Below are 27,004 nucleotides of genomic sequence, written 5' to 3'. Positions count from 1 at the left end.
AAAATGGTCAGAACCGGGACTAAAAACAACAAACCAAGACTACTCGCCAGGAGAGCAGATGATAATCCAACTCGATGCACAACAAGAATCAAATGAGCATGAGACCAAACCATTCCGAGGACACATGAACCAACAACGTATCTAGAGCTAACACAATCGACGCCCGTTACCCATACAGAAGCGGTTAGAGACCGAACATATCATAGACATCTCCAGGTAAACAGGCTCCACATCACGCTAGCGAGCTGAAACCTGGACCTCAATTTCAATTGCCTCCCTTAGATCACTGCCTCGCCCAGCCCCTCCGTTCATTTTCACTATTTGACGAACGAAATGGGCCAAGTTGTCTACCAGGGACCTCTGTCCCTCTTGTCACACATTGCGAGACCAGTGACCATTGCAAAGGAGCAACGACCAACCCCAATCCCAACCAAATTATTGTGACAACCAACACCGAGAAAATAAACCATACTAAAGCCATCATCACCGACCAAAGGCAAAACAAAGCATAAACAACTCACATGACCGGGCAAGAGAAGGCGTCAACGTCACGAGACGACAGATGAATCACATATTTGTGGTCGAGACTGGTGCCTTCAGACAAAGTGCCAAGGCATGCTACCGTTGGGCGGCAACGACCTCGTTGTGTCCATTGCCTCTCGCGCGGGTTCTGTGAGCCCCGGGGGTGCTACACGTTGTTGTTGCAGGCTGTTGCAGAGCGTATGCAATGTAGTATTGCTGGTGTTGCGAGGGAGGGGAGAACCGGTGCTGCGAACGGTGTTGTAGAGCGTTGCCAGTAGAACATCGCTGCGCAGTGTTGCGCTTGTCTGGTCGTAACATCGCTGGTGATGCGCTTATCCGATCACAATATCATTGCTGCTCGTTTGCGTCGGTGCCGCAGTTTGTAAGAGCAACTCTAGCAGACCCCGCAAAAGCCGCGAACCCGCAAAATTCCGGCGAGTATGTGGGCTCAGCCCAATTTTCCGGCCAGAACAGAGCTTGCATACTCGCCCGGCCCGTAAAATTTTTTGCCGCGGCCCGCAAACCGCATGCCCTGACCACTATATCTACGGTTTCGCGGCGCGTTTGCAGGTCGAAACCCTATCCCCCGCCGCCGCCAAGCCACGCAATTCCCCACCCCCTTCTCCACATTTCTCGCCGCAGGCGACCCCCTTCTACCTCTAGCCGCCATGTGGAGCCGCATGTGGATCTCCGGACGCGACTCCGGCAGCAGATCCGGCGGCGGCAGCGACCCCGAGCGCGAGCAGCGCGTCCGGTCGGACGGCGCGAGGAACTGGACCAACTGCGGCCTCTCGCTGCCGCCGAGCTTCCGCATCCACGAGATGGACGAGTACGACCGTTGGCACGGCCGTACCCCGTCCTCTGCCGCGTCCTTCTCCTCCGCGGCGAGATCTTCCTACGCCGGGAGCTCCTCCTCTTCCGACGCGGGCCTTCTCCCCGTGAAGAGGGAGTGGTCGGAGGAGCCGGAGGACTTTGAGTTCATCCCCGTCAAGGAGGAGCCCGAGGAGCTCGGACACCACGGAGTCGTCGGGCCAGGGGACTTCGTCGCCGACGTCGATGCGGTCGCGGCCGCCATTGCCGAGCGGAGCGTGCGCGAGGAGGCGGAGCGCCGACGCCACCACGAGGATCTCGAAGACCTCCAGTTCCAGAAGGCGGTCGCGGCCAACCTCGCCGCCAAGGAGAAGGACGACGAGTGGCGTCGTATCCACGAGGATCAGAGGGCGAAGTACATCGACCTCGGCACCTCCGGCGAGGAGGATTGAGCTCCTCCACGGTGTCGTCCATGGCCGCGAGCTCGCCGCCGTAAGATCCTCACCCCTCTAGTACTAGTACTGATATTGTATGCAGTATGAACTAGTGTTTGTAGTGTTTGATCATGTAAAATATATGTAGTACGTGATGAACTACTTGCGTCCATGAGGTGCAATTTCTCCCACAAAACTGTTTTTCAAATTATGCAGTTTCATCTATGGTTTCTGTTCGGCCGCGCTAGTTCTCGACACACAAACAAGATCTTCGTAAAACTACAAACGCGTTTTGTGGGTCGAGATTTTGCGGGGTCTGCTAGAGTTGCTTTGACATCACCGGTGTTGCGATAGAGGAGGACCGCATGGAGCGGCTATGGACAGGCCTTATTTTTTGAGCAAAGTCTGTTTTAAACCTTGAATTTGTATGGATCGTCGGAATCAAACCTCAACCTCTTAATCCCTGAAATTGATGTCCTAAAGTCAATGATCCCGATCAATCTCGACCTTGGACCTGTTTGGCGTACAAGGATAAGTTCCATCTCGGCCGGGATCACGATCTACTCTCACTGACATCCCGACCCCATATGTCATATGCATCTTCTTCCCAAGCCCCTTCTCTCTTGCTTTCCTGCAGTCAGCGCCAGTTCTAATCCAGCACCTCCTCATCTCCACGGCAGCCCGACGCCTCAACGCCGTCAATCATCGCTCGTCAGTGGCATCCGCCCACTCATATCGTGTCCACGGCCGCCCAGTGTGATTGCTAATAGCTAATGTCTATACATACGCAAATTGTCCATAAACTCACGAATAAATCCCATGGCTAGCTTAGGAATCAATCCACCTGCTTGCTTGCTTGATTAGGTTAGCCTTTTGTACTTGCATCTCTTTCCGAAGCTATTAATCCCGTTTGAGCCCAACACATTCAGGTCGCTGAACAGCGTTGTACGGGGAACATAACGCCGGCGGCGAACCGCTCCTCACCGTCGGCGGGGCCTCCGCGATCAGGTGAGGCAGATCCAGGACGCTGCATACGACGTGCAGGGCCATCGAGCGCACACCACGGAAGAGGAAGACATCTCGCTCGCGGCTCTCCAAAGAAGCACCTCCGCGACGAAGCACCTCCTGCGCGGCCATGTCCCACGTCTCCTCGCCGTCGTGCATCTCGAAGAAAGAGCGCGGTTGCTCGTTGTCCATGACCACACGCTAATGCCGGAGAACAGCGTGCTAAGATTTCTGAGGGACAACGGCCAGTCCTGACCATGAGGGACACGAGCGGGAGAGTTCGGGGGAGAAGATGAATATGACAAGTGGGACCGCAAAGTCAGTGAAAGAAACAATAATCCCTGCCGGGATCATCCTTTTCCCGGTACGGCAAACCATATATGGTTGGTTTAGGGTTGAAATTGACCGGGATCGCTAAGTATAAGGTACCAATTTCAGGGATTGGGAGTTTGAGGTTTAATTCTGACTGGCTCTACTAGTTCAAGGTTTTTTTTAGACTTCACTCTTATTTTTTCTTGTCAAACATTTGGCCCGCCGCACTGACGTGTGGACCCCACCTCGCAGCGCCGTCTTCTTTTCCTCCGCCTCCTCCCCGCTTCGAATCCTCCGCCCCTCGCGTAAACCCCCAAGGCCAGCATAGCCACACTCGACTCTCGCCATCTCCGCCCGCGCTTGCCCGCTCCCCTTCATACCACACACGCCCCGAGCGCGAGCCTCCTAGCCAGCCTCTCGCCTCGCCATGCACTCCGTCTCCATCTCCGCCTCGGCCTCGGCCTCGGCCTCGGCGATCGCCAGCGGAGGCGCCAGATCCAAGGCGGCGGCGGGGCGCCGGCCCAGCGAGATCCGGTTCTGCGGGCTACGGGGCGATGCTCTCGCGTGCGGCTCGCTGCGGGCCTCTCACGCCGCGGCGGCCACCAGCCGCGCGGTGCTGAGGGCGGCGTCCGCGAACGGCGCGGCGGGGAGCGGCGACCGGTTCGATTACGACCTCGTAATCATCGGAGCCGGCGTCGGTGGGCACGGCGCCGCGCTCCACGCCGTGGAGGAGGTCAGTGCTGCTCGTGTTCATGATTTTCTGTCAACTTATCAGAGTTAAACCACGTTACTTTTCATACTCTGCTGGAACTTACATTTAATTTGCAAGCTTCGATTAGCAACCGGTGCTGGAGCTGGGAATTCTGTTTAAATGTGGTGAATTGATGTTTATGTTTTTGCTCGAGGATTTCATGCAGTAGCTGCAGGGTCCCTCGTGATCAATTAAATTGATGTCTCTTTGAGTTGGTCGAACCATTTTTTAATATCAGCGTGCACAAATGGGTGGAATGTATAATTAGCGACTTACGCACTTGAAATAAATGTAAACTTCTTTACAGCACCAGCGAATAGTTACTGATCAGTTGTTCTAGTGTTTGTCCATCTTTGGACTGGATGTTGACACACCTGTTGGCAGTATAGTTGGATTGTTGAAGTTAGTCAACCTTCTCCACATTTGGTGATATAACCTAGAAATAGAAATATAGAATTATGCCCACCTTTTTGTTATGAACTTCAACTCCTATAACATACAAGCAAAGAAGCTTACAGAATTATAAGTCTGTCTGACATTGCTTCCATCACTATTTCTCATTTCTTCATGTTTTTTATCTTGCCCAATTGGTGCAGGGGTTGAAAACCGCCATTATTGAGGGAGATGTTGTGGGTGGGACCTGTGTGAACAGGGGCTGTGTTCCGTCCAAAGCACTTCTTGCTGTCAGTGGTCGGATGAGAGAGCTTCATGATGAACATCACATGAAGTCCCTGGGTCTACAGGTATAACTGGATGCAATGATGATGGGTTGAGAACAGGTCATAGAATGTGTTACAACTATACATGCATATTGCTAAATGCTAAGCATCAGGAGACTTTGAGTAGGTTCGCAAAGTCAACAATTCAACAGTAAGCATAGGAAGATAAACAGTTTGAGTTTCAGCAAGCCTGTTTAACACTTACCTCATGGAGTGTATATAACCTTGATAACTATTTTTAAGAAGTTACCCATGTCAATTCTATTAATCTTCCCTTATTTGTTCTTCACAATGCTTTGAGTTTTCTATATGTTTATGTTGCCCTTTATCATGTGAGATTGTCCTAAATTTACTATGTATATTTTACAAGAAGTATGCTCTGTCCTTACAAGTTACAAGCATTACCTGTTGGCATGTGCTGCCTTTTCATCCTTCCATGTTACATCATTTGTCCTGCACAATCAATTAATCGTTGAGCATATTCTGCCTTATATTAGGTTTCTTCAACTGGATATGACAGACAAGCTGTTGCTGATCATGCAAATAATCTTGCCTCCAAAATCAGAAGCAACTTGACTAATTCAATGAAGGCTATGGGAGTGGATATATTAACTGGGTTTGGCAAAATTGTGGTATGTCCTCTGTAAATCATTTACTTGCTTGCCTGTACAAGTAGAAGTTTTTTAACTGTACAAATTCTATCAACCTTTGTAAGCTAACACTTCTCAATGAATTATATCTATGTTTTTAAGGCGACGCCTTACCGCCTTAGGGAAGGGGGGCGCTTTGGCGCCTAGGCGGGCGCTTTGGACGCCTAGGCGTCGCCTTAGGGACGCTTTAAAAACATAGAATTATATATGCTAAAGTTTTTTGATTGCACATCCTAAAACAGGCCTGACATAAAAGGTTGATGACTGTATCTGGAAATGTATTTGCATGTCTCATGCATACTTTTTGATCTCGCAAACTTTGCATTGATTGCTAAAGGAAAGCCAAGTCCTAGCTAGTTGTGGAGCCACTGAATGTCCGAGATAGGCATATATAATGACTGCAAGCCGCAACTGCTTGATTCAACCAGTTGGGTCGTAAATTATATAGCATTATCTATTGTTTATGGTGATAGCATGGAATATGTGTGGCTCTGTTTATGGTGATAGCATGGACAGGGGTGTGTGGAAGTTAGATATCCACGTAACAGAACCATAACTAGGTTTCAAGATCGTATGGGTTTCAACTCTAGCCTACCACAACATGTTTGGGATTGAAAGGGTTTCTTGTTGTTGTCTGTTTACAGCCCTACCATGCAGGAATTGTTATAGAAAAGTGCATGCATTCGAACCATCAGAATTTCGTCCTAGGACGACTGTAGCTGACTTCCTACCTTTTGAACGAAAAGAAACGCAAAGGTCTTTTGCGTTTTCTCGAGAAAAAACATCAGAATTTCGTTTATTGATTTACTTATTTCCGTCCATGATGTGATCAGGGAAAGCAAAGGGTACGATACGGAAAAGTTGGTTTTCCAGAAAAAGAAATCACTGCAAAGAACATCATCATTGCCACTGGATCAGTTCCTTTTGTTCCCAAGGGCATAGAAATTGACGGTAAGTGCTGATTCTTCTCTTGATGGATCATTCTTCTAGATTAATTACACTACTAATTTGACATTCAGAATCTTTTTTCCATACTTATTGTATTCATTAAAATTTCGGTTGAACTCCAACCTGCAAATTAAGAACAGAAAACAGACATGCAAGCTATGCTAATAATGTAGTACGATGACCATTTTTCATATATACACTAAATACTATTTAGCTGTGGTAGCTTTTGTTGATGCAGTTTTTCCTTTTTAATTTTTTTGTAATGTTCCAATTGTCCTCGAGTTTAGTTCAAGTGGAGTACATTTTGTTTCTCTAAGTGATACGAAGGAAAATATAATACAAAAAAAACTGTAACCATTTCCAACAATTGTCGACTCCATTACACGAATCTTGACACACTTATTGCAAGCGCGTTGTATTGATTATCATTTTTTGTTTTATTTCTCTAATACTGTTTGTTATTGTGCAGGCAAGACTGTATTTACTAGTGACCATGCATTAAAACTTGAATCCGTTCCGGACTGGATAGCTATTGTTGGAAGTGGTTATATTGGACTTGAATTCAGCGATGTGTACACAGCTCTAGGAAGCGAGGTAACAGAAAGTTCTTGCTGTCAACAAATTTGAAGGAGTGGATTTAATCATGTTTTAGGAATATCTGTGTATATCTGATAGTGTTCCCATGCAGTCACTTCATTCAATGCAGAAACATGATTACTGGTTACATGATTACTTGCAAAAGATTCCTACCATTTGCATCTTTACACCTTCTGCTTTGCATATGTTACTATTATTTTACTGGCATGCAGATACTCACACATATTCAACTTCAGAAAGTGCTTGAGGATTCTGTTAGATATTGTAGCAAAATGTTTGGACCAAATGCTGCTTACAGGTGTATGCTGATTATATTGTAATGTATGGCCTAAAGTTACACAATTTTGATCGAGCAGGTTACCTTTGTTGAAGCTCTTGACCAGCTGATGCCTGGTTTTGATCCTGAAATCGCAAAATTGGCCCAGAGAGTCCTTATCAATACAAGGAAAATTGACTATCACACTGGTGTTTTTGCAAGCAAGGTTAATTTCACCATCCACTCTTAACCTTTCTCACACAGTAGAATCTTTAGATAAAATATATTCATATCATATGTATATTGAATTGTTGATGCATTTGCCTCAAGATTACTCCGGCAAAGGATGGAAAGCCTGTGTTGATTGAGCTCATTGATGCCAAAACGAAGGAACACAAAGAAACACTTGAGGTAAATTACATTTTAAATATATTTTTGTTCTTGTACGCAGGTGTTACAATTGCAGTCCTGCTGGCTACATCTTTACTAGGGTACAACACATGCACACTTTGATTATTTCTATCATCTTGTGATGGATGATTTAATCGAATAAATTCTTGCTACATATCTTCCAAACCACACTTGCCAATATATCGACTATTTATTTTGACCATTTCTTGCTTAGCTCATTCATGTAAGTTGGAAATATAAACAACGTATTTGCTGCACTTCGACAATGGCTTTTATGTGAGCGGAAATTTGTGTGTGTAGGTGGACGCAGCCCTTATAGCCACTGGAAGAGCACCATTTACCAGCGGACTTGGCTTGGAAAATGTGAGTACTTGAAAGTGTAGCTGTCAGAAGAAAATGCTGCAGTTTTATTAACCGTGGATATAATTTGTTTTTTCTTCAGATTAATGTTGTTACACAGCGTGGTTTTATTCCTGTTGATGAGCGGATGCAAGTCACGGATGCTGATGGCAATGTGGTATGTTGCATAAACAAATTGTTACACTGAACAATTGTTTCCCAATGGCCCGTTTGGATATTAACATATGATATGTTGTAGGTGCCGAATTTATTTTGCATTGGAGATGCGAATGGTAAACTCATGCTTGCCCATGCTGCCAGTGCACAGGGAATCTCAGGTATTTCCGAAGTTGTTGATACATGCACTTGTGTTGTTGCTCCTATGAGTGCTTGTTGCTATAGTTGTGTAATGTGTAATTCTATGAATATGTAGTCGTTGAGCAAATCTCTGGGAGGGACCATATTCTAAACCATTTAAGCATCCCAGCTGCTTGTTTCACTCATCCAGAAATCAGTATGGTTGGGCTGACAGAGGTAAGTCGAGGATCTTAACTCCTAGTTCTGTCTTGTTCATGCATTTTCCATCTATACTAAAAAAACATTTTTTAATATATTTTCTTTGAAACTAATTTAATGCATTCTGTTACTGCATTTGATATGTACCATATCTCGAAAAGAGAAAAACACTTGACCGGGTGTGCTGAATATGTTGCAGCCGCAAGCCAGAGAAAAGGCTGATAACGAAGGATTTGAAGTAAGTGTTGTTAAGACCAGCTTTAAGGCCAACACAAAAGCTTTGGCAGAAAATGAAGGCGACGGAATTGCTAAGGTGATTCTGTTTTAACATAAAGTTTTCTACTTGTTGCGTTGTTTCCAGACTTTGCTCTCGGGGATCACAGTTTTGCGTCCACTGACATATTTTGAGTTTGACAATGTTTGTCCCTCCTTGCAGATGATCTACCGACCTGACACGGGAGAAATTCTTGGTGTTCACATCTTGGGTTTGCATGCTGCTGACCTCATCCACGAGGCATCAAATGCCATTGCCCTAGGAACTCGTTTGCAAGTGAGTATAGCTGATAGTTTTTTCTTTACTCCTCTCCATTGCTTAGCAGTTTAGTTTATAGTAACACAACGGCCTCCGCCGTTGCAGGAACTTAAGCTTGCTGTTCATGCACACCCAACGTTGTCCGAAGTCCTCGACGAACTCTTCAAAGCGGCCAAGGTACAGATCGATGTCTCCTCTATTCAGCCGCTTAGAAAAATTCTCAGGCCATGACTCTGAACAGCTGTAAGCCATGCTTTCTTTCCCAACAGGTTAATTCAGGTGTCTCTCATTCTGTAAATGAACCAGTTGCAGCCTAAAGACGGGCAGGAGCACGAGCCAAATCATCCACCCCAGCCGCTCTTGAAGGTCCTTAGTTTCATCACGAGCCTGCTGTCTTCCCCGCGACGAGATCGCCAACCCTAGCCATACAAGGAGCTTTTGCAGCCTGCTGGTGCCACATTATGGTACCCAGGGAAAAAATAGTTACACATTTTATAGCGTGTTCAGATATTATTAGTCATGGGGTGGTGATTTGGTTCTTGTTGCCTTCATTTCTTTGTTGTTTCACCTATTGAGTTGTAAGTCTAGCCAGGGTTGTTCAAATAATTGGCGTTCTCGCCGCATTGTATTTCTAAGACTGCTCAATTGATGTCTGAAAAGAAGTTTGCAGGTTGAAGGACTCGAAACTCTGCTGTCTTAAGTACCGCCATATATACTCCAGTTTTTTGGATGCAGATTTGGTGCAAGTTGTCGTGCCATAAGTACCAAAATGTTCAAAAAATATCTAATGATTACAAAAAAAAAGAGTTATAACACGTGCACTTGATTTTGTGAAACATACTCCCTCCGTTTGAATACGAGTGGCTCAACTTTGTACTATAGTATTCTCTCTGTTTCAAAATAGATGATCCAACTTTATACTAAAGTTAGTATGAAGTTGAGTCATCTATGTTGGAACGGAGGGAGTACAAAGCTGAGGTTAAGACCCTTATTTTGGGACAGAGGGAGATTACTAATATTTGCTTTAAAAAAAGACACCGTAAGCTGTCCCTAATTGATTTACTTGCAAAAATATATATTTACCTTAAATTAAAATGACAAGCAAGATAAATGTCATTACACCAAGAAAAGAGGTTATAAAAACACAAAAGAGGCTTTTGTAAGTATCGTCCATTCCTCAATAGAAGTTTCTACATAATAGAGTGTTATAGGGCAAAAATAAAGGGAGGCAATGCAATCATTTATCCCAACAATGTGACCATTTTATCCAGATCTATTCTTCAGCTTAGCCGGCTAAGTTTTTCTTAAACATAGTCAACCTCAGTCTCAAATGTCGTTGAACTGTGAGGCAGAGCTGCTAATTACACGACAACAATAACATTGGCATAGCCTACGAATGAGCCCCCGCCAAAGTGCTTGTGGTAACCATGCTAAACAAATCGACGACATGAGGACAACAAACATTGGTGGCTGAGGAATGAGACTTCGTAGGCTGTAGCGGGTAGGTGTTAATGCTAGTAGGCCCGGTGGCAGAGAACGAACTCTCGCCCCCGAGATTAGGGGGGTGAGCACTGCACTGATATGATCGACAATGGCAGGGGCTTGATCAAGGTAGACGGTGATGCCATGTGGTAGGAATGCTTCTGGCGGACAAAGAAGACCACCGGTTGAGTGGGGTAGGAGGAAAATGATGACCATTGGATCCAGATCCAAAGGACCAGGAAAATCGACTTTGATTAATAATGAAGAAGAAAGAGGTATATGAATCGATATCCACCTTTTCCCATTATACTATGCCGAAAAAATCGCACGAATCCGGCGCACCTGAAAATTCGAAATTTGCGCGCATTCTCGCATTTTGTTCCGCTTCCATCCCCCAAACGGCCAAACCCCGTCTCCCCTTCCTGTTTCTCCGTCTCGTCACCTCCCGCTTCCACCCCCACCACACCACGCCACACCGCTTCCCTCCAGCGACTCCACTCCACGGCACTCGCAGTTGGTGGACGGCTCAGCCAGCCCTTGCGCCCAAACGAAGCAACCCCAAAACCCTAGGCCACCGCGCCGCCGGCCGAGCCCCCCGCCCTCCCCCGTTGTCCCCGAGGCGGTAACCCTAGCCGCGGCATCGGCCGCCGCCGGAGCAGGAGGAGGACGACGAGATGCCGCGCGAGATCATCACGATACAGGTGGGGCAATGCGGGAACCAGATCGGGATGGAGTTCTGGAAGCAGCTCTGCCTCGAGCACGGCATCGGCAAGGACGGCCTCCTCGAGGACTTCGCCACGCAGGTCCGCCCTCGCCGCACGCCTTCCCCTTATCCCCTCTCTCCCTCTTCGCCGCCCGATCCGGCGGCCCGACGCTATCGCTCGCTCGGTGGTGGCCGTTTTTCGGCCGCGGGTTTGCTGTGGTTCAGCGAGCGCCGCGGTGTGTTCGATCTGTTCCTCGTTGGGGCACGGTGTTTTAGTACATGAGTTTCAGGATTTAGTGAAATGGCGCGTGGTTACGTTTCTCAACCTGGCAGGCCTGTAACTTAAATGCTACTTACTACTCTAATTTAGCAATTTCACCCTAAAAGGCGAACCTTAATAGGTTTCAGTCAACACAATAGCTGCTGTTAGTTTTGATTTGTATTGTAACAGTCGTTTCTTCAGGGAGTTTTGTTATTCATGAACAAGGTACAGTGCCAAAATGCATGTTTATAGGCTTAAATACAGGGTATCTTCTGTTAGAAGAAAGTGATTTGGTACATATAAGTGTACATATAAGTCATACTAAACCCAACGGGTAGAGCATCTGAGAACCTTGCGAAATGCTTTGGTGAGAATGCGTCTTGATTATGCCAGAAAGTGAACCTTGTATCCGAGTATTTCGCTACTTATGTTTTTGTTTAAAATTAGTGGGTGCACCATCTGTTGTTTCCATTTATAGTGCCTATGCTGGTAGATGGGTTAGCACGAGGGTCATATAGACGCTTGATTATGCCAGAGTGAACCTGGTATCCAAGTACTTTTGTTTTTGTACAAAATCAATGGATGCATCATCTGTTGTTTCCATGTATCTTGCCTATGCTTGTAGCTGGGTTAAGATGAGAGTCATAGAGATGTTTTCTCTGCAGGGAGGAGACAGGAAAGATGTTTTTTTCTACCAGGCAGATGATCAGCACTACATACCCAGGGCTCTTCTTATGGATCTAGAACCAAGAGTGATCAATGGAATACAGAACAGCGAGTACAAGAACCTATTCAACCACGAGAATATATATTTGTCTGAGCATGGTGGTGGTGCCGGAAACAATTGGGCTAGTGGATATCATCAGGTGCGATTGCATCTCTGTGTCTTGGTTTTCATTCAGTAGACTTATAATTATTACTATAAGCTTACCAACAGTACATGTTTTCTATTGTGTCATGTCCATAAGCCAATTCTGCATTTTGCATTTCAGATACCAGTAGACCTTTTAGATTAATGCTTTATCCTATTCTTAAATTTTAGGGCGAACAAGTTGTTGATGATATCATGGACATGGTAGATCGAGAAGCAGATGGAAGTGATAGCCTTGAGGGTTTTGTTTTATGCCACTCCATTGCTGGTGGAACTGGTTCAGGTAACTGGCTCTCGTAGTTTGATTCCTCCCTTTTCACTTTATCATTCCTTCTTAGTTCTTTGTAATAGCTGTCCTTTTCACTTTATCATTCCTTCTTAGTTATTTGTTAATAGCTGTATTGCAAGAGTGTCTATCATGTTGTTCACTATGTACTAGTATTTTGTTTAATTGTCTAATGCAGTCCATGTTGCCCTTGTTCAGGTATGGGTTCTTATGTGCTGGAGACCCTAAATGATCGATACAGTAAGAAGCTTGTACAGACATATAGTGTCTTTCCAAACCAGATGGAAACGAGTGATGTTGTTGTCCAACCATACAACTCCCTTTTAACTCTGAAGCGGCTGACACTGAATGCTGACTGTGTGGTTGTTCTTGACAATACGGCTCTTAACAGAATTGCCGTTGAACGTCTTCATTTAGCAAATCCTACTTTTGCACAAACAAACTCTTTGGTTTCCACTGTTATGTCTGCAAGCACAACCACCTTGAGGTATCCTGGATATATGAATAATGATCTGGCTGGCCTTCTCGCCTCCTTGATTCCTACTCCAAGGTGCCATTTTCTTATGACAGGTTATACTCCATTGACCGTCGAACGACAGGTAACTTTGCTTCCCCAGTTGTTACATTTTGAATTTACGTCTTCTGTATTTATTAACTTTCTAGTTGCATTGGCTGAAATTTAGGGCCAGTGTTTTTGTGTCAGACTTGCTACATTTTTGTTTTCCGCTTTTTTTGGTGACAAATGCTTGACCTGATTTGAGGATGTGTGCCACTGCAGGTTAACATGATACGCAAGACGACGGTATTAGATGTTATGAGACGACTTCTGCAGGTAATGTTACCCCTGCCCCAGGTTGCTTTCTAATCTCCTTTGTCTTCATGAGTTTGAACCTTTTATCTATTCTATCTTGCAGACAAAGAACATAATGGTGTCATCTTACGCACGTACCAAGGAAGCTAGTCAGGCTAAATACATCTCCATACTTAACATCATTCAAGGAGAGGTGGACCCAACACAGGTACAGTTCTGTTGAATAGATTTACTGGTGCCATGCTTATGTATACCAACTTAATTATGATATTGCCAATTGTGGCACTATGCATTCACATAAAACAGTCAAAAGGTAAAATTTTATGTCTTTGGCTTTGCACTGCACATTGCCTTATTCATAGGAAGCAAACCCTGTCTGTCCACTTCAATATCAGAAGTTCCTAAAAAACATGTAGCACCACTGGCGGAGCTATTTGTATTGCTGCAGGGACCATGGCCCCCCCAGCCTATGGATTTTTTGTGAAGAAGCTTTTTTTTGGTTATACAAATTGAGAGAAATACAGTTTTTGGCCCCTCCAGAAAATTATAATTCACCATTGGCCCCCTCAACCATTCCTCGCTAGCTCCGCCACTTAGCACTGTAGTTTTTCATCATGACGTTGAACCATAACAACAATTGTATTTACTTTTCCCTCAGAGGCTCTTGTTTATCCTGCAAGAGGTGAAAATAACACGTACTCCCTCTGTAAAGAAATATAAGAGTGTTTAGATCACTAAAGTAGTAATCTAAATGCTTTTATATTTCTTTACAGAGGGAGTACATGCATTTCATTTTGTAAATATATTGATGTACATATTACATACTAGGTATTTATTGCTCAGTAGCAATTAACTGGAGCTTAATGATGGTTTTTATGTATCCTGTTGATTTATCTATTCTTCGGTGCTTAACTTTGGTCATCTCATGTATGTAGGTCCATGAGAGCCTACAAAGGATACGTGAAAGGAAGCTTGTTAACTTCGTAGAGTGGGGACCTGCAAGCATTCAGGTGAGCACCCAACTAGAGTAAATTTCAGTTTAGCTTCTTGACACTTTAATTTATGAGCACCTCAATTGCAGGTTGCATTGTCAAGGAAATCACCATATGTTCAAACCACCCACAGGGTAAAGTGATCTTTCTTTCTTGTGATGAACTGCAAAAATGTCTTACATTTGGGAGCAGAGGGTGCATTTTTTTAATGCTATCATTCTAATAAACAATGCTTTGCCACAGGTTAGTGGTTTGATGTTAGCAAATCATACTAGCATCCGTCACTTATTCAGCAAATGTCTGGGGCAGTATGAAAAGCTGAGGAAAAAGCAAGCCTTTCTTGACAACTACAGGAAGTTCCCGATGTTTGCGGTAAGAACACTATATTTCTTCATAGTTTTCTTAGTTGTTTAGAATTTGTTTGCTTTTAAAGTAGTATGAATGTTATAAGGCTTGTGGAATTTATGAATGCTTTGCACCTGAAACTCTTGATGTTATTGTTCAAGATCAAAAGCCTGTTTGATAACACAGAACAAAGACACTTTGGTAGCTGTTTTATGTAATGCTGACTGGAAATCGAAGCTATATTATTTTCCTCCAGTAACATAACCACCCATGTGATTTTCTTAGGACATACCCTGGAGTACCACATATTATTGTGGGAAGCTTATCCTTATATGCTGATCATCTGTCTGGCCACAATATGCAGGACAATGATCTCTCTGAATTCGATGAATCTCGAGAAATTATAGAGGGCCTGGTTGATGAATACAAGGCTTGCGAATCACCTGACTACATCAAATGGGGGATGGAGGTACTCTCAAACTCCATTTTATATAATGTGTGTTCCATGATATGAGATGACGAGCTTTATGTAATGAAAACAGGACATTGGAGATGCAAATGTTGCGGCCGCACTTGAGTCGAAGTTAGTTGTGTAAATACCAAGGTAATGTCTCAAAATTGGGCACTGCAAAGCCCTAATGTAGTTTGATATATGGGCATATTGACTCGAATAGCTACTCGAAACCTTGCTGAAAAGTTGGATGATTGTTCTCACATGGCCTTGTTGAACAATTCCTACATTATTCGCAATCTCCTTTTATTTGGTAGAACGTTGTCGTCTGGAAATAGATCTACTCCGATCGTTGGCAGTTGCATTACTAAATCCTTTAACCCTAGTAATCTTTAACCATTTATTTATGTTTATATTCGTGTAAATAACAAAAGATGCACCTCTTTAAGTCATGACTTCTAAGATCCTCTTTTGTGAAGTTTTATAAGGTTACCTTTCAGTATTGAATAACTCCAGAAATTTTCCAATTACCAAAAGCAGCTAGGTGGCTAGTGTAGTAACACATTGGTCTATGATGAGTGAATCAAGGTTCATACTTGGAGTAGTTTTTATGTTTGACATTTGCTGCAGAAGTTTACTTGACTGAAAAGAGTTTTCTACACGCAGGTCTTGCTGGTTATACAATGATGCGACTGTAGCTGTCAGATGGACATCAGTCTGCTCAAGCTCAATCCCACCCCAACGTAGTGCTAGTGTGGTACGGAATTGGTTGACGCAGTTATCTGCTTTCTTAGACTTTTGCCTTTCTCCGTTAGTTCAGTGTGCCATGTATATTTCGGGATCCACTGCAACCAGATCTTTATGCTGTTTTGTTTTGCGTGTACAATCTGTAGTGATGATGCTTTTGGTGCTGTGTGAGGTTTACAGGTTTTCTGCCAAGTTATTATTGCGCCAACCTTCTTTGCTGGCGACATAACAGTTGCCAGAAATGTAATCTAGTCAGTTTGACAGTTTGTATAAACGGCGCATGTTGTACTTTTAAACCTGTGCTATTTGCGGTTTCGTTTCTTCTGCTCGTCTCCTAGGCAGCTTGTGTATCTTGTCACAGTTTGATTCGTTTTCTGTCATACTATCGTCGAGTGTGCGCCAGCTCTCACTCTTGCAGCTTCATTCTTCGATAGCTCACCTCAGTCTCTTATGGCGGGTCTATTGTGGTAATTTTTTACTGTATTCCCTATGTCTCATAATGTAAGACATTTTGCAAGTTAACATAGCTTGTGCAAATGTCTTACATTATGAGACTGAGGGAGTATGTACTGTAGAAAACATGAACAATTTCAACGGCTAATGCAATACACATGTCGTTTATAAATAGAAGTCTTTGTAGATGTAGTTTAAAGTGTAGATTCACTTATTTTGCTCCGTATGTACTCTCCCGTTCCTAAATATAAGTCTTTGTAGAGATTTCACTAGATGGACTACATACGGAGCAAAATGAATGAATTTAAACTTAAAATGCATCTATATACATCAGTACGTGGTTTATAGTGTAATCTCTACAAAGACTTACATTTAGGAAACGGAGGGAGTTGTTTATATTGTAATCTCTAGAATTTATATTTAGGAATGGAGGGAGTAATATTGTTTTCTATACTGATCTCTATCTTCTGTCCTCCATCAGATGTGAGCCGTTCCTCATGTTCTAGCCACAAACCAAGCTCACCACATAGAAAGAGAGGCACGTGGTCTTCTACATACCCTACTTTACTCCCTGTGCTGTACCTGGAGACATATGCCGACTTGTTCACGGCAGCATGCATGCGGCAACCGTTAGCACAAACTAGCCAGGTGTTAATAATTGGTTTAGCTGAGTTAGGTTCACCTAGCTATCTCTAGGATCGTAATAATAGGTCAAACGAGGTAACTTCAACAGATTGTGTAGTTTTACCAAAGCAAAGGAAAAACTTTAGTTTTCAGAAACTGTGGTGTTCATTGCCCAAGCATTAGAATACCATAGTTTTGGATTACTATGCTTTTAGAAATAATGTGCTTTCAAAATAGGCCTAAAATGTGTTTTATATTTGTGAACTGAGGGAGTAAGAAGCAGCCGCATTTTTCTTTTCCTGCAAAAAAAATTATTGAACTTCTATGGCTAGAACGTCAATACTCAATGGTAAACCTTTCGCCGGTCGCACCGCTCTCTTTCTCTCCATGTAGACCCACCACCGAACGACCATCTCCCGCATTACCTTATCTCTTCAGGGACAACACCATCCACTCATTCTTCGCTCGTGCATCTCTACTGCAACCTCCTCCGCTCGCCCCTTTTCTTCCTCTCTGTAGATGCTTGCGCCTCCCCCACCGGCAACCGGCTGTGCCGCCAGCCATGGCCACCGCGCCCCCCCCACCGTGGCTGCCCCCCCCCCCCAGCGACCAGCGCTGCAAACCAACACTCACCGGTGCTGCCGATGGCGGCGAGAAGTGATGGAGAGCCGCGGAGGCCGGCGTTGAGGCGTTGCAACCACGGTGACAAGTGATGGAGATCCAACATTTTCTTTTTTTGGAAGCAGCCCCAATTTTTACTGTCAACGCCCTTGATTTTTGCTGGAACCAGTGTAAGATTTTGCTACAACCATGTTCTTTTTTTATGGAACCAACTCAAATTTTTGCTGCCATGTCATTTGCTTTTTGGTACAACCGGTTTTCAGTTTTGCTACCACCATCTTCAGTTCTTGTTGGAACCAATCAATTTTTTTGCTACCACCATGTTGTTGGGGAACGTAGCAGAAATTCAAAATTTTCCTACGTGTCACCAAGATCAATCTATGGAGTCATCTAGCAACGAGGGAGGAGTGGATCTACATACCCTTGTAGATCGCGCGCGGAAGCATTCAAGAGAACGGGGTTGATGGAGTCGTACTCGTCGTGATCCAAATCACCGATGATTCTAGCGCCGAACGGACGTCACCTCCGCGTTCAACACACGTACGGAGCAGCGACGTCTCCTCCTTCTTGATCCAGCAAGGGGGGAGGAGAGGTTGATGGAGATCCAACAACACGACGGCGTGGTGGTGGAAGTAGCGGGATTCCAACAGGGCTTCGCTAAGCGCTGCGGGAGGAGGGAGATGTGTCACGGGAGGGAGAGGGAGGCGCCAGGCCTTAGGTATGGTTGCCCTCCCTTCCCCCCCACTATATATAGGGCCAAGGGAGAGGGGGAGGGCGCAGCCTTGCCCCTTCCTCCAAGGAAGGGTGCGGCCAAGGGGGGAGGAGTCCATCCTCCCCAAGGCACCTCGGAGGTGCCTTCCCCCTTTAGGACTCTCCCCTCCTCTTGTCCCTTTGGCGCATGGGCCTCTAGGGGCTGGTGCACTTGGCCCATATAGGCCAAGGCGCACCCCCTACAGCCCATGTGGTCCCCGGGGCAGGTGGCCCCACCCGGTGGACCCCCGGGACCCTTCCGGTGGTCCCGGTACAATACCGGTGACCCCGAAACTTGTCCCGATGGCCGAAATAGCACTTTCTATATATAATTCTTTACCTCCGGACCATTCCGGAACTCCTCGTGACGTCCGGGATCTCATCCGGGACTCCGAACAACTTTCGGGTTACCGCATACTAATATCTCTATAACCCTAGCGTCACCGAACCTTAAGTGTGTAGACCCTACGGGTTCGGGAGACATGCAGACATGACCGAGATGACTCTCCGGTCAATAACCAACAGCGGGATCTGGATACCCATGTTGGCTCCCACATGTTCCACGATGATCTCATCGGATGAACCACGATGTCAAGGACTTAATCAATCCCGTATACAATTCCCTTTGTCTATCGGTACAATACTTGCCCGGGATTCGATCGTCGGTATCCCGATACCTTGTTCAATCTCGTTACCGGCAAGTCTCTTTACTCGTTTCGTAACACATCATCCCGTGATCAACTCCTTGATCACATTGTGCACATTATGATGATGTCCTACCGAGTGGGCCCAGAGATACCTCTCCGTTTACACGGAGTGACAAATCCCAGTCTCGATTCGTGCCAACCCAACAGACACTTTCGGAGATACCTGTAGTGTACCTTTATAGCCACCCAGTTACGTTGTGACGTTTGGCACACCCAAAGCACTCCTACGGTATCCGGGAGTTGCACAATCTCATGGTCTAAGGAAATGATACTTGACATTAGAAAAGCTTTAGCATACGAACTACACGATCTAGTGCTATGCTTAGGATTGGGTCTTGTCCATCACATCATTCTCCTAATGATGTGATCCCGTTATCAACGACATCCAATGTCCATGGTCAGGAAACCGTAACCATCTATTGATCAACGAGCTAGTCAACTAGAGGCTTACTAGGGACATGGTGTTGTCTATGTATCCACACATGTATCTGAGTTTCCTATCAATACAATTATAGCATGGATAATAAACGATTATCATGAACAAGGAAATATAATAATAACTAATTTATTATTGCCTCTAGGGCATATTTCCAACACATGTTCGTTTCTTTTTCATGGAACCAACCCAATTTTTTGCTACCATGTCATTTGTTTTTGGTACAACCACTGTACATTTTTGCTACAACCAACCTCGGTTTTTGTTGGAACCAATCAAATATTTTGCTACCATGTTTTTTTGGGGGAACCAGCGCATCAATTTCTTTGCTACCACCGTTTGAGTTTTTGCTACAACCAATGTTCTCAATTGCTACATCCAACACGCATCAGTGTCATGTAATTTGCTGGAACCAGCAAACATTCTTGCTCAAAGCGGCATGATTTTTTGTTGGAACCGGTGTTTCGTTTTGCTGGAACTAGCTATTTTTTTTTTGCTACAAATCTACTACCAAAGTTTTTGTGCTGTTGAGATTTTTGCTGGAACCATCATTATTTTTTGCTGGAACCGGCAAATCTTTTTGCTTCAACCCAACACTGGAGGTTTTTGTTGCTTTTTTTGCTAGACATGGCGGTGCAAGTTGACAAGCGGCGAGCCGGAGATGGGGACGCCGGGATGCTCCAACCATGATGACAGCACGTTGGAACCCTCCTGTGTTCGAGTTGCAACCATGACGAGCAGAGGCAGCCAAGGCAAGTGCCAGACACGACTGTCAGGCAAGCGGCAGGTGAGCACGGGTGATGGGCGCGGTGTCGCGGTGGCAAGCAAGATCGCAGGCGGCCCACGAGCGCACAGATCTGGCTTGTGCGCACGCTGTCCTTTGTTCCGTGTTTCTCGTGCGTGTTTTTTTTCTGTGTGTTTGACTCTCAAAACAAAGCAATCAGACGGTTGGGAACCGATGTATCGGACGGTTGGGATTTGACCGGCCCAACAGTTCAGCCGGTGCGCCGGCGCCTATAAGCGCCCATATTCAATTCTCTCTCTTCTCTTAAGAGTCACTTTTTTACTCGATAGAGCCAATACAGTTACAATGTGATCGAACTAGGTTTCACGAGCCATTACACACAAGAGTATTCCAATTTCCAACTTGTGACCCTAATAAAAGAAATGAGTATTCCAACTTTACACGGTGGGGGTTTCCAACCAAAAGACACGTAAAAAGGAAAGTTTGTTGCAATCCGGCCGGCATCAGAATCCGGAACGCATCGGAAAGATCGGGCTCGGTGACTTGGACCGCTGCTGCTGCTGCTGGCTCGCGGACTGCAGCGCCTGGTCGACCATAGCGGCGCGCGACGCCCGGGACACGGCCGTGCCGCCGGCCAGCGCTCGCTGGTAGGCCTCGTCCTCCTCCATGCTCGCGCCCCCTTCCAGCGCCAGGTGCACGAGGCGGCGCATGTCATGCGACGTCAGCTCGTGCTGCTCGGTCAGCTCGGGGCCGTCCGAGCGCGCCTCGAAGCCCGACAGCAGCAGGCTCGCCCCCTCCCCCGCGCGGTACGGGCGCACCGTGAACTGGGCGCCGCAGCCGTCCTCGTCGTCGTCCTCGTACGCGGCGACGGCCCGCTGGCCGTGCAGGCTCCGCGCGCCGCTCAGGTCGAATTCCCCGAACTCCATGTCGCTCCCGCTCTCGTCGTCCTCGTCCGACGCCGCCGGCTCCTCGGACGCGCCGTCGTCGACGAACACCACGCGGAGGCGGAACTCCACGCCGGCGAGCCCGCCGGCCGCGCCGCGCCTCGCCCCGACGCGCTCCGCGGCCCTCCGGGCCTCCGTCGCGACCTCCGGGCGTATCATCGGGTTGTCGAGCCTGGCCACGAGGCCCGCGAACGCCCGGTCCGCGGCGGCCCGGCGGCCCAGGTCGCGGAGCGGCACGCGGCAGGAGACGTCCTCCATCGTGTCGACGTCCACGGGGCCGCCGCCGTAGTCGCTGCATTGCTCGACGACCAGCCGGAAGGTGACGTCGGGCTGCGACGAGGACGAGCCGCACGAGTCTGCGGCCGGGATCTCGGCGAGCAGGACCAGCTTGTCGGGATGGCTGAGCAGGACGTGCTCGTTCACGGCGGTGGCCATGGCCATGTCTAGCTGCGCGTACACGAGCGGACGAACTTGGGTGGTGGTGAGTAATTTGGCTGACTGCGAGAACGTCGCAGGCTGTGCTCCTAGAGCGGAACCGGGGCCTGCTTATATAGCTCATCAAGGGTCATGGCGGTTGAAACAAGTGGGAGCCGAATTCGACTCGGGCGCGCAGTCCAGAAATTGGCCGGAATCGGAGTGCATTGTGGCATTGTGCAAAGGCGGTGGGGCCGTGGTGGTTTCGCGAACAAGGCGCGTGAACTCAAGTTTCTAGGTGCCGCGCCGTGCTCTCGCCCAAGTCCAGCGCATGAGCTCGCCTCCCCTAGCATCCCTGGACCATGGCCACCGCGTCCAGCTGCCCCACAACATCCTGCGGTCGCCGTTGCAGCTCGCCGTGTCGACCCTATTCGTTGAAGCTCGCCGTGGTCACCATCGTCGGGCACGGTTCCATCTTGGTAGCAATAAATCTCGGCGGTAGAAGCTTTTGCCTCGTCGGTTGCAACAAATGAGGACGTCCCGTCGTCGCTGCAGAAAACAAACCAGAGGATGCAGCAAAATCACATGCCGATTCCAGCTCTGAATTTGCCGGTTGTAGCAAAACCAAAAGCTGATTCCAGCTCTGGCTTTTTCCCGAAACAAATTGCTTGTTGCACACCACCTCATGGTTGCTACTTTCGCCGGTCATAGTGGTAGCAGAAAAGCTCAGCGGTAGAAGCTTTTACCTTGCCGGTCGCAACAAATGAGGACGTCCTTGTTGTCGCCGCAGAAAACAAACTAGAGGATGCAGCAAAATCACATGTTGGTTCCAGCTCTGAATTTATCGATTGTAGCAAAACGCGACAGAGGTTGCAACTTTGCTATATGTGGTTGCAAAGAAAAAGTGCCGGCGTGGTCTTCTCTTCCAGCACCGGCGACCACGGTTGTAGCAAAACGCGCCACCGCTTGCGGCGTTATGCCTGGCCGGTTGCAGCTCTGGCACTCCCGAGCCCTGTACGGAGAGGTGGAGTGCGTATGTAGGCGTGACCGGCAAGACAATCGGGCGCACAATCCTGAGCAACGCTTCCGGTAGCAACTCCATTGGCATGATGGCAGCGACATGGGCTGCACTGCAGCCAAAAGGCTGGCTGATGGAGGAAGAATACGCGTCCACATGAAGAAGAACAAGTGACCAGCAAAGAAAGGAGATAAGGTGGAGGGTCCATCAGACTGATCACGCGCGACAGAGGTGACCGACTGAAAGTTCAGCCGGCCAGTCGATTGTAAACATTTGCCCTTTCAGAGACAATGTTGCTGATATACATTTGTTCCTCCGAAATATTTTATTGGCATGTACCTTCTTGAGGCGCCCCCATTCATCAAAATCCCTTCCTATACCTCCTCTTCCATATAGTGCCCTCCCTCCCCCGGCAAAACGGACAGAGGTTGCAACTGCCAGGCAAAACGCGACAAAGGTTGCAACTTTGCTCTATGCGGTTGCAAAGAAAGAGTGCCAACGTGGTCTTCTCTTCCAGCACCGGCGACCACGGTTGTAGCAAAACAGCTACCGCTTGCGGCGTTTTGCCTGGTAGTTGCAACTCCGACACTCCCGAGCCCTGTACGGAGAGGTGGAGTGCGTATGCAGCCGTGATCGGCAAGACAATCGAGCGCATCATCCTGAGCAACGCTTCCGGTAGAAACTCCATTGGCATGATGGCAGCGACATGGGCTGCACTGCAGCCAAAAGGCTGGCTGATGGAGGGAGAATATGCGTCCATATGAAGAAGAACAAGTGGGCAACGAAGAAAGGAGATAAGGTGGAGGGTCCATCAGGCTGATCACGCGTGACAGAGGCGACCGACTGAAAGTTCAGCCGGCCAGCCGATTGTAAATATTTCCCCTTTCAGAAACAATGTTGCCGGCATACATTTGTTCGTCCGAAATATTTTATTGGCATGTACCTTCTTGAGGCACCCCCATCCATCAAGATCCCTTCCTATACGAGATTCCACTATGGACTACATACGGATCAAAATGAGTGAATCCACACTCTAAAACATGTCTATATACATTCATATGTAGTTTGTAGTGGAATCTCTAAAAAGACTTATATTTAGGAACGAAGGGAGTCCCTGTTGTCGCCGCAGAAAACAAACCAGAGGATGCAGCAAAATCACATGTTGGTTCCAGCTCTGGATTTATCGATTGTAGCAAAACGCGACAGAGGTTGCAACTTTGCTATATGCGGTTGCAAAGAAAAAGTGCCGGCGTGGTCTTCTCTTCCAGCACCGGCGACCACGGTTGTAGCAAAACGCGCCACCGCTTGCGGCGTTATGCCTGGCAGTTGCAGCATTTTGCCTGGCCGGTTGCAGCTCTGGCACTCCCGAGCCCTGTACGGAGAGGTGGAGTGCGTATGTAGGCGTGACCGGCAAGACAATCGGGCGCACAATCCTGAGCAACGCTTCCGATAGCAACTCCATTGGCATGATGGCAGCGACATGGGCTGCACTGCAGCCAAAAGGCTGGCTAATGGAGGAAGAATACGCGTCCACATGAAGAAGAACAAGTGGCCAGCAAAGAAAGGAGATAAGGTGGAGGGTCCATCAGACTGATCACGCGCGACAGAGGTGACTGACTGAAAGTTCATCCGGCCAGCCGATTGTAAACATTTGCCCTTTCAGAGACAATGTTGCCGATATACATTTGTTCCTCCGAAATATTTTATTGGCATGTACCTTCTTGAGGCGCCCCCATCCATCAAGATCCCTTCCTATACGAGATTCCACTATGGACTATATACGGATCAAAATGAGTGAATCCACACTCTAAAACATGTTTATATACATTCATATGTAGTTTGTAGTGAAATCTCTAAAAAGACTTATATTTAGGAACGAAGGGAGTCCCTGTTGTCGCCGCAGAAAACAAACCAGAGGATGCAGCAAAATCACATGTTGGTTCCAGCTCTGGATTTATCGATTGTAGCAAAACGCGACAGAGGTTGCAACTTTGCTATATGCGGTTGCAAAGAAAAAGTGCCGGCGTGGTCTTCTCTTCCAGCACCGGCGACCACGGTTGTAGCAAAACGCGCCACCGCTTGCGGCGTTATGCCTGGCAGTTGCAGCATTTTGCCTGGCCGGTTGCAGCTCTGGCACTCCCGAGCCCTGTACGGAGAGGTGGAGTGCGTATGTAGGCGTGACCGGCAAGACAATCGGGCGCACAATCCTGAGCAACGCTTCCGATAGCAACTCCATTGGCATGATGGCAGCGACATGGGCTGCACTGCAGCCAAAAGGCTGGCTAATGGAGGAAGAATACGCGTCCACATGAAGAAGAACAAGTGGCCAGCAAAGAAAGGAGATAAGGTGGAGGGTCCATCAGACTGATCACGCGCGACAGAGGTGACTGACTGAAAGTTCAGCCGGCCAGCCGATTGTAAACATTTGCCCTTTCAGAGACAATGTTGCCGATATACATTTGTTCCTCCGAAATATTTTATTGGCATGTACCTTCTTGAGGCGCCCCCATCCATCAAGATCCCTTCCTATACCTCTTCTTCCATACAATGCCCCCCCTCCCCCGGCAAAACGGAGAGAGGTTGCAACTGCCAGGCAAAACGCGACAAAGGTTGCAACTTTGCTCTATGCGGTTGCAAAGAAAGAGTGCCGACGTGGTCTTCTCTTCCAGCACCGGCGACCACGGTTGTAGCAAAACAGCTACCGCTTGCGGCGTTTTGCCTGGTAGTTGCAACTCCGGCACTCCCGAGCCCTGTACGGAGAGGTGGAGTGCGTATGCAGCCGTGATCGGCAAGACAATCGAGCGCATCATCCTAAGCAACGCTTCCGGTAGAAACTCCATTGGCATGATGGCAGCGACATGGGCTGCACTGCAGCCAAAAGGCTAGCTGATGGAGGAAGAATATGCGTCCATATGAAGAAGAACAAGTGGGCAACGAAGAAAGGAGATAAGGTGGAGGGTCCATCAGGCTGATCACGCGCGACAGAGGCGACCAACTGAATGTTCAGCCGGCCAGCCGATTGTAAACATTTCCCGTTTCAGAAACAATGTTGCCGGCATACATTTGTTTGTCCGAAATATTTTATTGGCATGTATCTTCTTGAGGCGCCCCCATCCATCAAGATCCCTTCCTATACGAGATTCCACTATGGACTATATACGGATCAAAATGAGTGACATCCAATGTCCATGGTCAGGAAACCGTAACCATCTATTGATCAACGAGCTAGTCAACTAGAGGCTTACTAGGGACATGGTGTTGTCTATGTATCCACACATGTATCTGAGTTTCCTATCAATACAATTCTAGCATGGATAATAAATGATTATCATGAACAAGGAATAATAATAATAACTAATTTATTATTGCCTCTAGGGCATATTTCCAACATCTCCCACTTGCACTAGAGTCAATAATCTAGTTCACATCGATATGTGATTAACACTCAAGGTCACATCCCCATGTGACTAACACCCAAAGAGTTTACTAGAGTCAATAATCTAGTTCACATTTACCATGTGATTAACACTCGATGAGTTCTGGGTTTGATCATGTTATGCTTGTGAGAGAGGTTATAGTCAACGGGTCTGAACCTTTCAGATCTGTGTGTGCTTTACAAATCTCTATGTCATCTCCGAGATGCAGCTACCACGTTCTATTTGGAGCTATTCCAAATAACTGTTCTACTTGGAGCTATTCTAAATTGTTGCTCCATTATACGTATCCGGCATCTCTACTCAGAGCTATCCGGATAGGTGTTAAGCTTGCATCGATGTAACTCTTTACGTCGAACTCTTTATCACCTCCATAATCGAGAAACATATCCTCATTCCTCTAAGGATAATTTAGACCGCTATCTGGTGATCTACTCCTAGATTACCTTTGTACCCTCTTGCCAGATATGTGGCAAGGCACACATCAGGTGCGGTACTCAGCATGGCATACCGTATAGAGCCTATAACAAAAGCATAGGGGACGACCTTCATCCTTCCTCTTTCTTCTGCCGTGGTCGAGCTTTAAGTCTTAACTTCATACCTTACAACTCAGCCAAGAAATCCTTCTTTGACTGATCCATCTTGAACACCTTCAAGATCATGTCAAGGTATGTGCTCATTTGAAAATACCATTAAGCGTTTTGATCTATCCTTATAGATCTTGATGCTCAATGTTCAAGTAGCTTGATCCAGGCTTTCCATTGAAAAACACTTTCCAAATAACCCTATATGCTTTCCAGAAATTCTATATCATTTCTGATCAACAATGTGTCAACTACATATACTCATCAGAAATTCTATAGTGCTCCCACTCACTTCTTTGGAAATACAAGTTTCTCATAAACTTTGTATACACCCAAAACTTTGATCATCTCATCAAAGCGTACATTCCAACTCCGAGATGCTTACTCCAGTCCTTAGAAGGATTGCTGGAGCTTTGCATACTTATTAGCATCTTTCAGGATTGACAAAAACCTTCCGGTTGTATCACATACAATCTTTCCTCAAGAAAATCGTCGAGGAAACAATGTTTTGACATCCTATCT

General features: G+C 46.7%; 3 protein-coding genes across 3 annotated transcripts; 2 read left to right on the top strand and 1 right to left on the bottom strand.

Annotated features, from left to right (window-relative positions):
- Positions 1-3,363: 3,363 nt before the first annotated feature.
- Positions 3,364-9,488, top strand: LOC125550834 (dihydrolipoyl dehydrogenase 2, chloroplastic-like). The gene is made up of 15 exons (XM_048713941.1): positions 3,364-3,816; positions 4,431-4,577; positions 5,051-5,185; positions 6,037-6,154; positions 6,621-6,745; positions 7,105-7,230; positions 7,335-7,415; positions 7,716-7,778; positions 7,858-7,932; positions 8,014-8,092; positions 8,188-8,288; positions 8,470-8,583; positions 8,707-8,820; positions 8,908-8,979; positions 9,072-9,488. The coding sequence occupies exons 1-15, from the start codon at positions 3,511-3,513 to the stop codon at positions 9,117-9,119; spliced, it is 1,704 nt and encodes a 567-aa protein (XP_048569898.1). The 5' UTR covers positions 3,364-3,510; the 3' UTR covers positions 9,120-9,488.
- A 1,199-nt stretch (positions 9,489-10,687) lies between these two features.
- LOC125550830 (tubulin gamma-2 chain) lies at positions 10,688-16,074 on the top strand. The gene is made up of 12 exons (XM_048713929.1): positions 10,688-11,087; positions 11,915-12,115; positions 12,292-12,403; positions 12,605-13,005; positions 13,185-13,238; positions 13,321-13,425; positions 14,153-14,227; positions 14,299-14,343; positions 14,453-14,581; positions 14,919-15,023; positions 15,097-15,158; positions 15,672-16,074. Exons 1-11 carry the CDS (start codon positions 10,959-10,961, stop codon positions 15,148-15,150), a joined length of 1,410 nt encoding a protein of 469 aa, XP_048569886.1. The 5' UTR covers positions 10,688-10,958; the 3' UTR covers positions 15,151-15,158; positions 15,672-16,074.
- A 4,371-nt stretch (positions 16,075-20,445) lies between these two features.
- On the bottom strand, positions 20,446-21,928 carry LOC125550823. Its single transcript, XM_048713921.1, has one exon. It carries the CDS (start codon positions 21,471-21,473, stop codon positions 20,592-20,594), a length of 882 nt encoding a protein of 293 aa, XP_048569878.1. The 5' UTR covers positions 21,474-21,928; the 3' UTR covers positions 20,446-20,591.
- Between the last annotated feature and the right edge of the window lie 5,076 nt (positions 21,929-27,004).

This window comes from Triticum urartu, chromosome 1 (assembly GCF_003073215.2).
Source record: "Triticum urartu cultivar G1812 chromosome 1, Tu2.1, whole genome shotgun sequence".
NCBI lineage: Eukaryota > Viridiplantae > Streptophyta > Magnoliopsida > Poales > Poaceae > Triticum > Triticum urartu.
This window is presented reverse-complemented; position numbering and strand designations above follow the sequence as displayed.

What these genes read in the sequence shown, in the direction of transcription:
- LOC125550830 (XM_048713929.1), top strand. Translation starts at nt 10,959, where the DNA reads ATGCCGCGCGAGATCATCACGATACAGGTGGGGCAATGCGGGAACCAG. An exon ending in CATTGACCGTCGAACGACAG is followed by an intron (nt 13,006 to 13,184) that starts GTAACTTTGCTT and finishes GTGCCACTGCAG; the next exon opens with GTTAACATGATACGCAAGAC. An exon ending in GGGGACCTGCAAGCATTCAG is followed by an intron (nt 14,228 to 14,298) that starts GTGAGCACCCAA and finishes CCTCAATTGCAG; the next exon opens with GTTGCATTGTCAAGGAAATC.
- LOC125550834 (XM_048713941.1), top strand. Translation starts at nt 3,511, where the DNA reads ATGCACTCCGTCTCCATCTCCGCCTCGGCCTCGGCCTCGGCCTCGGCG. An exon ending in TGAAGTCCCTGGGTCTACAG is followed by an intron (nt 4,578 to 5,050) that starts GTATAACTGGAT and finishes GCCTTATATTAG; the next exon opens with GTTTCTTCAACTGGATATGA. An exon ending in CAGTGCACAGGGAATCTCAG is followed by an intron (nt 8,093 to 8,187) that starts GTATTTCCGAAG and finishes ATGAATATGTAG; the next exon opens with TCGTTGAGCAAATCTCTGGG.
- LOC125550823 (XM_048713921.1), bottom strand. Translation starts at nt 21,473, where the DNA reads ATGGCCATGGCCACCGCCGTGAACGAGCACGTCCTGCTCAGCCATCCC.